This window comes from Ursus maritimus, unplaced genomic scaffold (genome assembly GCF_017311325.1).
Source record: "Ursus maritimus isolate PB19 unplaced genomic scaffold, ASM1731132v1 scaffold_2, whole genome shotgun sequence".
In the NCBI taxonomy this organism is placed as follows: Eukaryota; Metazoa; Chordata; class Mammalia; order Carnivora; family Ursidae; genus Ursus; species Ursus maritimus.
The window spans coordinates 86004479-86018129 of NW_024424452.1; the positions used below are offsets into that span (position 1 = coordinate 86004479).

The 13651-nt window shown below is 39.9% G+C and overlaps 1 protein-coding gene across 1 annotated transcript; it reads left to right on the forward strand.

The window, feature by feature from the left end:
• Positions 1 to 4629: 4629 nt before the first annotated feature.
• APOBEC4 (apolipoprotein B mRNA editing enzyme catalytic polypeptide like 4) lies at positions 4630 to 5733 on the forward strand. Its single transcript, XM_008701109.1, has one exon. The coding sequence runs from the start codon at positions 4630 to 4632 to the stop codon at positions 5731 to 5733; it is 1104 nt and encodes a 367-aa protein (XP_008699331.1).
• Positions 5734 to 13651: the final 7918 nt, after the last annotated feature.

The following is a 13651-nucleotide window of genomic DNA, read 5'->3' on the forward strand; positions in this document are numbered from 1 at the left end:
GCTTTCATCCGGACTGGAATATGCATTCATGTATATTTTCATCTTCGGAACAGGTGGTTTGAAATGCAAATAAAGTAATAAGTGTCAGAGCCGTATCCTAGCAGTAGCTACTTTGCAAACGTTACCATGGCACCAATTCAACAGTGTTCTTAGAGGCAGCCACACCTCAGCAAGGTCTTTCTAACTTCGGACAGCAAAGTTCAAAGGAGCTAATAGACACAAACTGCAGAAGAGTCCCAAACCAATTCCAGAGGTAAAGCTTGCCAGCACAATTGCCCTCTGAAGCCCCTTGAAACAGGGCATGGTACTTAAAGGAGAAAAAAAAAGGGAACGGGCCATCTTCTAGAACACCTGGAATGTGATCCAAGCCTGGAGACAAAATGATGGTAATTATAACTGCTAACATTTGTTTTTAGCTGCTAACAGATTGGGCACAGATTGGGAAGGGCAAACTCCATTCTCTAACGACTCCAGTGCAAACTGTGCTTTACCAGTACTCACTAAATCCTAGCTGGGGGTGAAAAGACAGCAGATTGTCCTCATGTATGCCTCATTTATGTTAAATTAAGGAAGGCTGTCGTCCCAGGGCTGCAGTCCAGGGGCTACTCACAACCGGAAGCAAGGAGCTGGCTTCTGCAGATCTCTGCTTCTTACTGCTAGTAGATCTGCTCTGCTGAGGGCAGCACGCCTTTCCCAAGCATGGCCAAAGCAGAGGGGAAAGGTCGAGGTAGTAGGCACACAGGATGCTGGGGAGACAAGTCTTAGCCAACCTGCCCTGTGAACCAAGTAAGATTCCCCGAGGTAGGCCCTGGGCTGAACAGGGCATACCCCTGCCTGGGTAGGGGCAGAATGAAAGGGCAGATAAGCAAAAGTGAATAATACAAGAGAGTCTGTGATCAATGGCAAACTGATGATATAAACCACAAATTCTCCAAGAGTTTGAAGTGGGTGGGAGTTGTTCCCTGCTTCCCCTTCAGATGAAGGAGATCAAAGAATAGTCCCCAAAAGGCCCTCTAAAAAAGTGGAGACTTCACCAATAGGGAACCACAGCTGACAGACAGTGAAAAGCCATTAGCAAGAAGGAACCTCCAGAGCTCCCTCCATGACCTATGAAGGGCACTAGTCCTCAAGATCTCCTTAAAGACAGTAACGATGCATCCTTCCCAGCTAAAGTAGGAGAGGGAGTGCAAAGAGACGAGGACTTAGAAAAACTGTCGGGACTTTCCATATTGCCTTTATTTCGAAAGATACAAAGACTTCTGCTTCCCATTAAGGATAATTGTGGGACCATTAAGTATAGTTAACGCCACCCATTCCACCCACCCCAAAACAGAAAGGCAGACATTGGCCTCTTGGCACTGCTTCCATAACATTGCAGTCAAATCATGGGGGACTTGAAATTGCACTTTGAGTAGTCACTCGGATACCAGGCGTGCCACCCAACAGCAGACCACATCCAGGGCACCAGATTCAAAAGCAAGGGAGACTCTGGGCTTGGTTTCAGCAAGTTTTGATATTCAGACAGCTCTATCTGGTCTGATGAGTAAGGCTGAAAGAGGAGGAAATCCAGGGAGAAAACAATGCCCAGGATCAAGCCCGAGATGGTGTCAGGCTCCAGGTAATGGGTTCATTGCCAAGGGTGAAGAAGGAAAGTCCAGGACCCAGAGGAAAACATAGGCAAGGTTTGGGAAGCCTCAGGGCATGAATTCAGTTGCATCAGGAAAATACAGAACTAAAGAGGATACTGAGGCAAACACCTGACCCTATGGACTAAACTGACATGACAGAGGTTAGGAGAAACCCGGAATTTGATGGGTTTGTGGCATCCAGAATTACTGCAGAGGTATCAGCCATTAGGAGAATGGTGCCGTGAGCAAAGTCACATTCCATCTACAGCAGGATCGAGGCTCCTAAAATATTTTCTGCCCAGGACAGGAGTAGCAAAGGAACTCTGCAGGTTTCAGCTGTACCAAATATAGCAGGGACGGAGGTGATCGGGGTTGAGGAAGAAAGAAGTTGATCAAAGTGCTTCCATACAAAAGGCTGTGATAAATACTCCTGAAACGACAGATTAGATTTTGGAAAGTGAGAAATATATTTTGTTTTGTTTTGTAATGGTCAGTTTCTCTCTCTTAATTAATTTTCTACTTTATCTGTGTTGTTGCCTGGACAAAGAGTTAAATGTAGAGTTAAATGTAAAAGATAAGACCATACATACTAGAAAAAAATATGAGAAATACTTAACTCCTCTTTGATGGGGAAGTCTTTTTTAAATACAATAGTAAAAAATAAATTTTAAGGGCAAAGATGAGACCATATAAAAATGTACCAATTGAAAAAAAAGTAAAAATTGGTATAATTAAAAATGCGGTCAGCATAATCAAACAGCTCCATAAGCCAGGTAAAATGCTTGCAAAAATTATGACAGCTCATATTCTTAATACATAAAGAGTTCTTGCAAATCAGTAAGGAAAACCTCAACAAAGCCGGGGAGGGGGGCGGGGAGGCAGATAAGGGATCAAACATATTTCACAGAAGAAGAAATACTACAGACCAATAAGCATGTGAAAAAGTGTTCAACCTCACTAGGAACTGAAAAGGTCCAAATTACAGCCACAAAGCGATACTGATAAACTGGTGATAAACATCACTGGGAGAGAATGAGATAGAACTGGGACACCTTCCTAAGAAGCAATCTGACAAAGTTTGAGCTAATAATACAACTTTTAGTGATCTACATTAAAGAAAAGAAAAATACAAATTTATTCACAGAAATGCTCATCAAAGCTTTATTTACAATATAAAACAAGGCAAGAATCTAAATATTTGATTACATATTAGCTGTGTAATAAAATACTAATTAGCCATGAATATGGTTTTTTGAAGAATTTTTAATAACATGGGGAAATAGTCATGACCTAATACTACGTGAGAAGCAAAGTATAAAACGCAATTTTATTTATGTTGTGCGTAACAAACACAGGTAGCACAAAGACTGGATGGAAGGGACATGTTAACACTTATGGGACCGTAAACTGAGACAAACTGGTATGAGCTTTTATTTTTCCCTCCATGCATTAGTATTTTTAAAAATATCCTACAAGAGGGGCGCCTGGGTGGCACAGCCGTTAAGTGTCTGCCTTCGGCTCAGGGCGTGATCCCAGCATTCTGGGATCGAGCCCCACATCAGGCTCCTCCGCTACGAGCCTGCTTCTTCCTCTCCCACCCCCCTGCCTGTGTTCCCTCTCTCACTGGCTGTCTCTCTCTCTGTCGAATAAATAAATAAAATCTTTAAAAAAAAAAATATCCTGGGGCGCCTGGGTGGCACAGCGGTTGAGCGTCTGCCTTCGGCTCAGGGCGTGATCCCAGCGTTATGGGATCGAGCCCCGCATCAGGCTCCTCCGCTAGGAGCCTGCTTCTTCCTCTCCCACTCCCCTTGCTTGTGTTCCCTCTCTCGCTGGCTGTCTCTATCTCTGTCAAATAAATAAATAAAATCTTTAAAAAAATAAAAATAAAAAAAAATATCCTACAAGAAATACACAATACTTGAATAATAAAAAGTTACTTAAAAATGTTCCTAAAACTATATTAGAATATGCCGTAGGCTGCTGCTTGGGAACAATGATAACTGAGAAATTTTTGTTTGAAGGAAAAAATCATTACTTAAAGACCTCAAATTTTATGGTTTAACATCCCAGAAACTATTTATTTGAATTATCCTAAAGCACCGTATGTGCTTTCCAGAACGGTAAAGTTTCCAAAATGTTCTAACAAGACCCACCCACTGGAAATAAAACTCTCAGGTGGCGAAGTGTCCATGACCCAAAGAATAGTCGAGAAATCTCCACCATTAAGCAAAATAGACCTCATGATCCTTCTCCCAAAAGGATAATTACCTCCAATTTACTGCCACTGATCTGAAGAAATAGCTGATTTTAAATGCTAGCACACTCAAAACCCATGCAGATAATCAAATAATATCATTCGGGAAAGAGACAAAGGAAGAACATTAACGAACAAATTGCAAATCGCCGCTTGTTTGTTTAGACTTTAACAGACAAGAATCGTTTAGATAATCCTGGGATTTGTACTATCACTACTAACAGCTAATCTTTATTGAGTCCTTAATATGAGTCAGGCCCATAATAAAGCATTTTATATGTATCCCATCATTCAATCCTCAAGATAATCTTCGGAGGTAGGTACTATTCTTAATCCTCCTTCGACAGACAAGGAAGCTGTGACTCCCAGACTTTAAACAACTTGCAGAAAGTCTGATGGAGCCCAGATCTGAAACAAGGCAGTCTGTTTCCAGAACTCGCACTGTTAACCCATTTGCTGTACAGCCTCACAATGTGTGAAACAGCTAAAGCTGCATTGTGCCTTTCTTTTTCGCCTCCTCCCCACGCCCCAAGAGTCTCAATGAGGAAAGACGAATGCTGAGCTTTCTCACCTATGGATATATACCACTATCTTTTAGAATCAAAGATGCTATATTCACCGTGCTCCCTCCTTTAAAGAAAAGTATGGCTCAATAAATTAATGCATTTTCTTTAGTTTTTCCTGCACTGGTTTTATATATAATTTTTCTTCCTTGCTTAGGGCTGCAGCTAGAAGACCATACTAGCAATGGAGCCCTTATATGAAGAATACCTAGCAAATCGTGGGACAATAGTAAAACCTTACTACTGGCTAAGCTTCTCTCTAGATTGCGCCAACTGTCCTTACCATATTCGGACAGGTGAAGAAGCAAGAGTTCCCTATACAGAATTTTATCAGATTTTTGGATTCCCTTATGGGCCAACATATCCTCAAACAAAGCACCTCACGTTTTACGAGCTAAAAACTTCTTCTGGAAGCCTGGTGCAAAAGGGCCATGCTAGCAGTTGCACTGGGATTAATACCCATCCAGAATCAATGCTATTCGAGATGAATGGTTATTTTGACTCAGCCCTACACAATAACAACGCTATCAGGCATATCATTCTGTATTCCAACAACTCCCCTTGTAATGAAGCCAACCACTGCTGCATCAGCAAAATGTACAATTTCTTAATACTGTATCCAGACGTTACTCTTAGCATTTACTTTTCTCAGCTCTATCATACTGAGACCGAATTTCCTGCCTCGGCGTGGAACCGGGAAGCTCTCCGGAGCCTGGCCAGTTTATGGCCACAGGTCACTCTGAGCCCAATAAGTGGTGGCATTTGGCATTCTCTCCTCAACAGCTTTGTGAGCTGTGGCTCAGGGTCAACTGTTTTCCAGCCCATTCTAACCGGGAGAGCACTGGCTGATAGGCACAACGCATATGAAATCAATGCCATAACGGGGGTGAAACCTTATTTCACCGACGTTCTTCCCCAGACACGAGAGAATCAGAACAGAAAAGCTCAGGCGGCTTTAGAGAGCTACCCCTTAAACAAGGTCTCTCCTGGACAGTCTTTGCAAGTGGCAAGTGGACCACCGCAACCCAATCTGATGCCAGACCTCAGGGTTCCCGTCGTTTTTGTGCTGGTGCCGTTCAGAGATCTACCACCAATCCATGTGGGTCAAAACCCACATAAACCCAGGAATATCGTGAGGCACTTAAATATGCCTCGAATGTCATTCCAGGAAACCAAGGACCTTGGAAGGCCTCCCATGGGAGTGCCAGCGAAGAGGGCAGAAATCACAGAGCAGTTTGCAAGTAGCAAAGAGTCAGATGAAAAGAAGAAGAAGAAAGGAAAAAAATAAAATCTGTATTTCTACAACATGAGACCAAACAACAACCAGAGGACTAATTCGACAGAAAACAAAAATGTGTATACTTTTTCTCTTTGGTCTGATCCAAGATGGGAGATGAATGGATACACTAAAAGCAAAACCCGAATTAATTGCTATATCAACTACTGTAAAGCTACACTACTTTTAACATAATCCAGGATGCTTCCATAAGCAACTTGACCTCTCTTCTTATTTTGAAAGGGACAGTATCAAAATGGAGCCATTAGTACCTTGCTAAGATTTTGGTGTGGAAAAGGAAATGTCATTATTCTAGTCGACCCACATCATCTTTCCACTGAAAGAGCCCATGGACTAAACAGCTTCCTAAATTCGTTTCAGTATAAAAATTTACTGTAAAATTGGAAAACAGCCTGAAGTTACTGACATTAAATGCTGTCTGCAAAAGCAAACCAGTGATTTTCCATTAATTGTTAATCATGGACAGAAGACTTTAGACAGCCCGTTTTATTTTTCTAAAGTGGTTCAAAATAGTTTTGTGGGGGGGGGGGGGAAGCTCTTTTGCTAATTGATTATATATAGCTACAAAAATTGATTTTTGAAACCTAGTCACGGGCTCAATAGGATTTTTCCTGGCTCAGATCTCTCCTCCTTGATCAGACAATAGAGGCAGGATGATACATGAGAACTTGCGAAGGCTCCTTCCATCACACACCATATAAAATCCAAGCTGCTCTTACTGGCTATCAAGGCTCCCCCTCTACCTTTCCAGTTGCCCGGTCTCATCAGCAAGACTGTAAGTTCCTACAGTTCAAGCACAGTCTCTCTCCCTCTTTGGTTTTCCTTTAGAATCAAGCCAAGTATCCAGGCAAAACCTGGGTAGCAGGGTTGTGAATCTACATCTCAGTAACGTTACCAATCACTGCTTCCCAACCCCCATATCCATTCCAACAAAGGGCCTGCTTAACCATCCTGCAATGGACACCATTTTTTTTTTTTGGTAGCATCCGTTCCCCCTTCTTCTGATATAGCTCCCAATGCCTAATTTGTTTTACTTCCCTTTTTTCCAACCTTTTCTCTTTAGCAGTGTATATCTATACCATCTCTTAAAATCCTGTTCGAAACACACTTCTGGGAAGTACTCCTTGAATAACCCTCTGAGCATGCACATTAAAGCACTCTGTGTTTAATTCATTCACATTTGCTGCCTCACTTTCCTCTTAGAAATATGTAAAAATACATTATGAGAAAAATGTGTATCCATTTGTAACTTGCTACTAAATTTTTTCTTTTTAAAAAAAAGGATTTATTTATTTTTAGACAGAGAGAACATGCACTGTGTGGAGGGCAGAGGGAGAGAGAATCTCGAACAGACTCCCTGCTGAGCATGGAGCCCAATGTGGGCTCTATCTCACCATGATCTGAGCCAAAATCAAGAGTTGGATGCTCAACTGACTGAGCAGCCCAGCACCCCAAATTTTTTCTTAATGTATGTAAAAAGTAATGTTAAACTAATAAGATAGTTTTGCCATTAAAAAAAGCTTAAAGCAGATGGGGTAACTGGGTGATGGACATTGGGGAGGGTATGTGTTGTAATGAGCACTGGGTATTATATAAAACTGATGAATCACAGACCTGTACCCCTGAAACAAATAATACATTATGTGTTAATTAACTGAATTTAAATTTTAAAAAGAAAAAAAATTTAAATAAAAAATAAAAAGCTTAAAGCACATAGTACTCCATGTCAAAGGAGGAAGAGAAGGAGGAAAAGAAAGAAAAGAAAAATGTTTAGAATAGAAATTTCTATTGATTAAAATAAACATGACTAAAATTTTTAAAAGAATATTCTATTGTTAATGTGAAAATTTTTATAGAATTATTGGAATATAATTACATTGTAGTATACAGTAATTATTATTTTAAAAAGTACTGAAGTTTATTATTAGATCATGAAATCATATGTCTACAATTTGGGATGTAGAGACAAAAGAAAAGAAAAGAAAAGAAAAGAAAAGAAAAGAAAAGAAAAGAAAAGAAAACAAAACAAAACAAAAAGACAAGACCCAATGTGTCAAATTCAGCATCTCTACCCAGGTGGGCGACCGAGCTAATAGCATTGGCAAATCTGAGGGGTTTGGAGACTCAGCTCTGAAGCTTCTTACCAGGCTGCCTGGTGATGTCCTGCTGCAGTTGGGAAGGACAACTTACAGGCTTCTCAAAAAAAAGGAAAAAAGTAGATTCAAATAGTTTCCATGAAATCTATCTACAAAGTGATCAAAAAGACATAACAACAATCAGGCTACAAAGCATTCAGTTAGAAACACAGTCTGAAGGGACGCCTGGATGACTCAGTCAGTTAAGAGTCCACCTCGTGATTTCGGCTCAGGTCATGATCTCAGGGTCATGGGATCGAGCCCCGAGTTGTCTCCATACTCAGTAGGGAGTCTGCTTGAGATTCTCTCTCTCACTCTCTAGCCCTCCACCCAACTTGCTCTCTCTCCCTCTCTCTCTAAAAATAAATAAATACATCTTTAAAAGAAAATTTTAAAAACCTGTAGTCTGAAATCTAAGATGAAATTGTATTTCAATGGTATATAACAAAGGGAGAAATGCTGTCTGAACTACAGGAAAGAAAAGTGGTTTTTGGCAGTTAAATTTCTGTACTAGTTAGATATGTCTGGTGCTAGGAAGCATGTCACTGACAGGTCATGAGTCCTGGCCAATATAGTCAAGCCTTCAAGAGACTGTTAAAAGAGCATAAAGATATATGGTCCTAAGCATGCAGTCTCTCTTTCCCCTTCGGTAAAACAAGAGATACAGACTAGCTCATATTTAAGGTCCTTTCAGCTCTATCTGTTCTAAGATGGCTTGGAGCAAAACAACAGTTCCGTGGGGTAAGTCTTTACAGCACAGATCACACTTCTTACTCCCCACACAATGGATTCTTGGTCATGTCAGGCTGGCCCAGGGATTTAGGGAAGAGTAAAAATTGGAATGTTCCTCCTGTCTTCAGCAAACTGACATTAGTGCTAGTGAAGAATTATCACTGCTGCCACACTTACGTAAATTCCAATAAAGAAAACACAAGCCAATAAATTCAGCAGCTAATGGCGTGGTGATCTAAAAGAGGCAGGGGGGTATATCCCAAGAAACTGATGAGGGTAGAGGAAGGGGAACATTACCTTTATGGATCTACCATGATGCAGGTTTGGCTCTCAGTTTCGTCGGCTCAACTACCTAGTCAATACAGAGAGAACGAATCTATTAATCAGGGCAGACCTGGATTAATAAAGCTCCCGAGACTGACATGTAAACACGAAAGCTAATGTACTGATTTCCAGTGAGAATCACAATGGGATATGCAACCAATTCAAGTTGCCTCGCCTACACAGCCTCTCCAAGCGGAGAAGCTACCTGAGAAGCCAAATTATAATCAGAAGGTTACTTTGTGGATTAGGGGAGTTCATTATCTGGATCAAATGTTTAGTGCTACCACACTCTGCTTACCAAGGACACTGTGCCGGAAATGGTGGGCTCTGCCCAAGGGCACCTGACCCCTGGACGGTGTTTAAGTGGGCCGAGACTGTAAGAGACCACAGAAACCTTTATAACCAACTCCTGTCCCGACTGGTATTGATTCTCGATAGATGCTAATGTTTTATCAAGCTACCATCTAATCCTGCTGGCCTGGGAGCAAATCCTATCTCTTTAAACTGCTGTTACATATCTTTTTCGATTCAAAGTGCATGCCATCCAAAAAGTTTAGCCCAAACGATATCATGTTATGCATCTTATTTCCAAAGGTTTTAAGGAAAGCTACATGGTAACTTATACTAATTAAAAATAATATTATTACTGCCTAATATTTAGTGAGAACTACATGTCAGGCACTTTTCTTTTTTTTTAATAATAATTTTTTATTTATTTAATAATAATTATTATTTATTTATTTAATAATTATTTAGATTAGTCACCATACAGTACATCCTTAGTTTTTGATGTAATGTTCCATGATTCATTATTTGCGTATAACACCCAGTGCACCATGCAATACGTGCCCTCCTTACTACCCATCACCGGCCTATCCCAATCCCCCACCCCCCTCCCCTCTGAAGCCTTCAGTTTGCCAGAGTCCATAGTCTCTCATGGTTCATTCCCCCTTCTGTTTACCCACCCTTCATTCTTCCCTTCCTTCTCCTACCAATCTCCCTATTTCTTATGTTCCATAAATGAGTGAAACCATATGATAATTGTCTTTCTCTGCAAGTGAAATAAGGCAGGCACTTTTCTAAACAGTTACATGTATGAACTCATTTAATGCTCCCAATAATCCCATGAGGTAGGTATTATTACAATATCTATTTTTCAAATAAGGAAATTGCAGCACAGAGAGCTCATGTAGTAAAAAGATTGAGCTAAGATCAAACCCAAGAGCTCTAGCTCCAGAATCCCGGTTCTTAATCACTATGCTTTAATGGCTCTCAAAATGGCAACAATATGGACTCACTACAAAGCCTGGGAAAATCAATATCCATTTTTACCCGCACTGCAGCCTTTCTGTGGTTCTGTTCACACTACTGTATCAATAGGCATCCTGTAGACTATGGGAGCTAGGGAGGCTGGGTAGGCTGGGCTGGAGAACTTAAGTAGCTCTAGATCCCAGAGTTTTGGCACCCTCCTCACCCTTGTTTTAGCTAAAGACTCATACCAAATATATGTCCTGAGATTACCTTACCTTGCTGTCTCTGACTCTCGGGGATGTACCAAATCAGAGACCTGAAGCAATGGAACAGTGCTTTATTACTCTATTTAGTTAACTAAGTGGAATTGGTGCCTCAAAAAACTTAAAAAGAGAATTCTGTGATCCAGCAATTCTGCTTCTGAGTATATAACCAAAAGAATTGAAAATGGGGTCTCAGATATTTGTATACCCATATTCATAGCAGCATTGTTCATATTACCCATAAGTAATCCACATGTCCATCAACAGATGAATGGATAAAGAGAATGCAGAATATACGTGCAATGGAATACCATTCAGCCTTAAAAAGGAACGACATCCTGACACATGCTACAGTTGTGAATGAATCTTGAGGCAATCAAATTAAGTGAAATAAGCCAGCCAAAAAAACCACAAAAAACAAAAACAAGTACTGTATGAATCCACGAATATGTGGTACCTAGAGCTATCAAACTTCTAGAGAAAGTAAAATGGTTGTCGTTGGGGGCTGGGGAGAGGAGTGGGGAATGGGCAGTTATTGCAAGATAAAAAAAGGTCTGGATATGGATAGTAGTAATGGTGGTACAATTATGAGAATGTAATCAATATTACTGAAAGGTACACTTAAAAATTGGTTAAGACAGTAAATTGTATGTAATGTCTATTTTGCTACAACTTAAAAAACGTTAAGTAGAATTGTTCATTAGCACCTACTGATCTCTTCATATACTAAAAAAAAGTGACATCTTTTGTGACAGACTAAATACTAGGTAATAGGCTCTATGTCTAGTCTCAAAATACTGAGATAAGGTGGGGAAAGTTCATGCGTACCTGAAAAACAAATGTCTTTTAAAAAATCACAATAAGAAGATTTTTTAAGTTCACAGTTTAGAGTTCATTTCAAGCTATTGAAAAGCTCTGTGTAGGTTTATTTGGACCCTGATACTTAGTTATATCCTTATTTTTATCACAAAGGTAAGCAGTACACTCGGGAATAATGAGAAAGACCTACTGAAAGCAGAGATTGGTGATTAAAAGCACAAGTTTTGGAAAGTGACATACCTAATTACCATACCAGCCTGCCACTTGCTAGTTGAGTATCATTGGCTGAGTTACATAACCTCTCTCAGTCTTAGTTTCCTCATCATAAAATGGACACACTAACCCCTAAGCCCTAGAGCTACTCTGAGGATTAAATAATGTAAATAAAGAGATTGTTGACCAAGTCGAACACAAAACAAACATCAAGCAGTTGCCATGGTTAAGAAACTATTACTAGAATAAGGATAGATGGAAGAAAAAATAGGAATTGAAGGATCTTTCAAATTGTATCAAAACTATAAATTTCAGGGGCGCCTGGGTGGCTCAGTCGTTAAGCGTCTGCCTTCGGCTCAGGTCATGATCCCAGTGTTCTGGGATCGAGCCCCGCATCAGGCTCCTCTGCTGGGAGCCTGTTTCTTCCTCTCCCACTCCCCCTGCTTGTGTTCCCTCTCTCACTGGCTGTCTCTCTCAAACAAATAAATAAAATCTTTAAAAAAAACACTATAAATTTCATTTTCAATAAGAAGTACAGATATATTACTAGCATTTGTAACGATCAGGTTAGGGGAGAAAAGAAGTTTGATTTTAATATTTTGCTTAAAGCAACAAGAGAAGCAATAAGTCCATGGTCATGCAAGATGTTAAAATAATTGTAAGAAAATATTTTGCACAAATTTTGCCAAAAAATTGGCAATCTAGATAGAATGCATGATTTATTATGAAAATACAAATTCTAAAATTGACTCAAAAAGAGAGAAAAACCAAACAAGTCAATAACCACGGAAGATAGAGATGATCAACGATCCTAACCCTGAAAATATGAGCAAGTCCAAATAATTTTGCAAGCATATTTTATAACTCTCAAAGAAAAAACAGCATAGTAATTTTCTTTTTCTTTTTTTTTTTTTAAGATTTTATTTATTTATTCAACAGAGATAGAGACAGCCAGCGAGAGAGGGAACACAAGCAGGGGGAGTGGGAGAGGAAGAAGCAGGCTCATAGCGGAAGAGCCTGATGTGGGGCTTGATCCCATAACGCCGGGACCACGCCCTGTGCTGAAGGCAGATGCTCAACCGCTGTGCCACCCGGGCGCCCCAGCATAGTAATTTTCTATTCAAACTTTTCCAGAGCATAGAAAAGAAGGTGGAAATCTTCTCAATTCATCTTACAAAGCTATACTAATCCTAATATCAAAATTGAATAGAGATGGCACAAAGAAATACTATGGGCCAGTATCACTTATGCATATTGATTCTGAAATCATGTAAACAAAATATAAACTAATCGAATCTATCAAGTAATTAAAATAGTAGCCACAATCTACTCTAGAAATGTGAGAATGGTTCAGTGCAAAAATATATATAAATAGGGGCATCTAGGTGGCTCAGTTGGTTAAGCCTTCAGCTCATGATCTCAGGATCCTGGAATCAAGCCCCACATGGAGCCCCTGATAGGGCTCCCTCTTTCTCTGCCCCTCCCCAATCCCCCCATCTTACTCTCTCTCTCTCAAATAAATAAAATCTTTAATATATATATAATTCATATTTATAAATTAAAAGACAAAAAAATAATACAGTTTTTGTTCCTAGGTCCCTCAAAAAAAAGCATTTGATAATTTCAGCAGTCATTCCTAAATATCCTAAAACAACAGGAACTGTAAACTGGTAAAATACCAACACCGTTTCCATTAAAATAGAAACAAAGAGATGCCTAATATCACCCAGTTTTTCAACATTGTTTTTGAGAGTCCAACTAATGCAATAAGATAAATGAAAGTGATATAAATATTAGAAAAGAAATATAAGTTATCCTTATCTCAAATATTATGATTATATACTATGACAAGAAATGCAACCTTAAAACAACTGTTAGCATTAATAAGAGATCCCAGCAATGGAAAAGAATACAGAATAAATAAATTTTTAAATCCATAACTTCTCTTTATATTATCATAAGCAGTTAAAAAATTAAATAAAGAGTCCCATTCAAAACAATGTTTAGGGGTGCCTGGGTGGCTCAGCAGTTAGGCATCGGCCTGCGGCTCGGGTGGTGGTCCCAGGGTCCTGGGATGGAGCCCTGTGTCAGGGAGCCTGTTTCTCCCTCTCCCACTGCCCCGCTTGTGTTCCCTCTCTCACTGTCTCTCTCTGTCAAATAAATAAATAAAAT

Excerpts from the sequence above, each read along its gene's own strand:
- APOBEC4 (XM_008701109.1), top strand. The coding sequence starts at position 4,630 with ATGGAGCCCTTATATGAAGAATACCTAGCAAATCGTGGGACAATAGTA.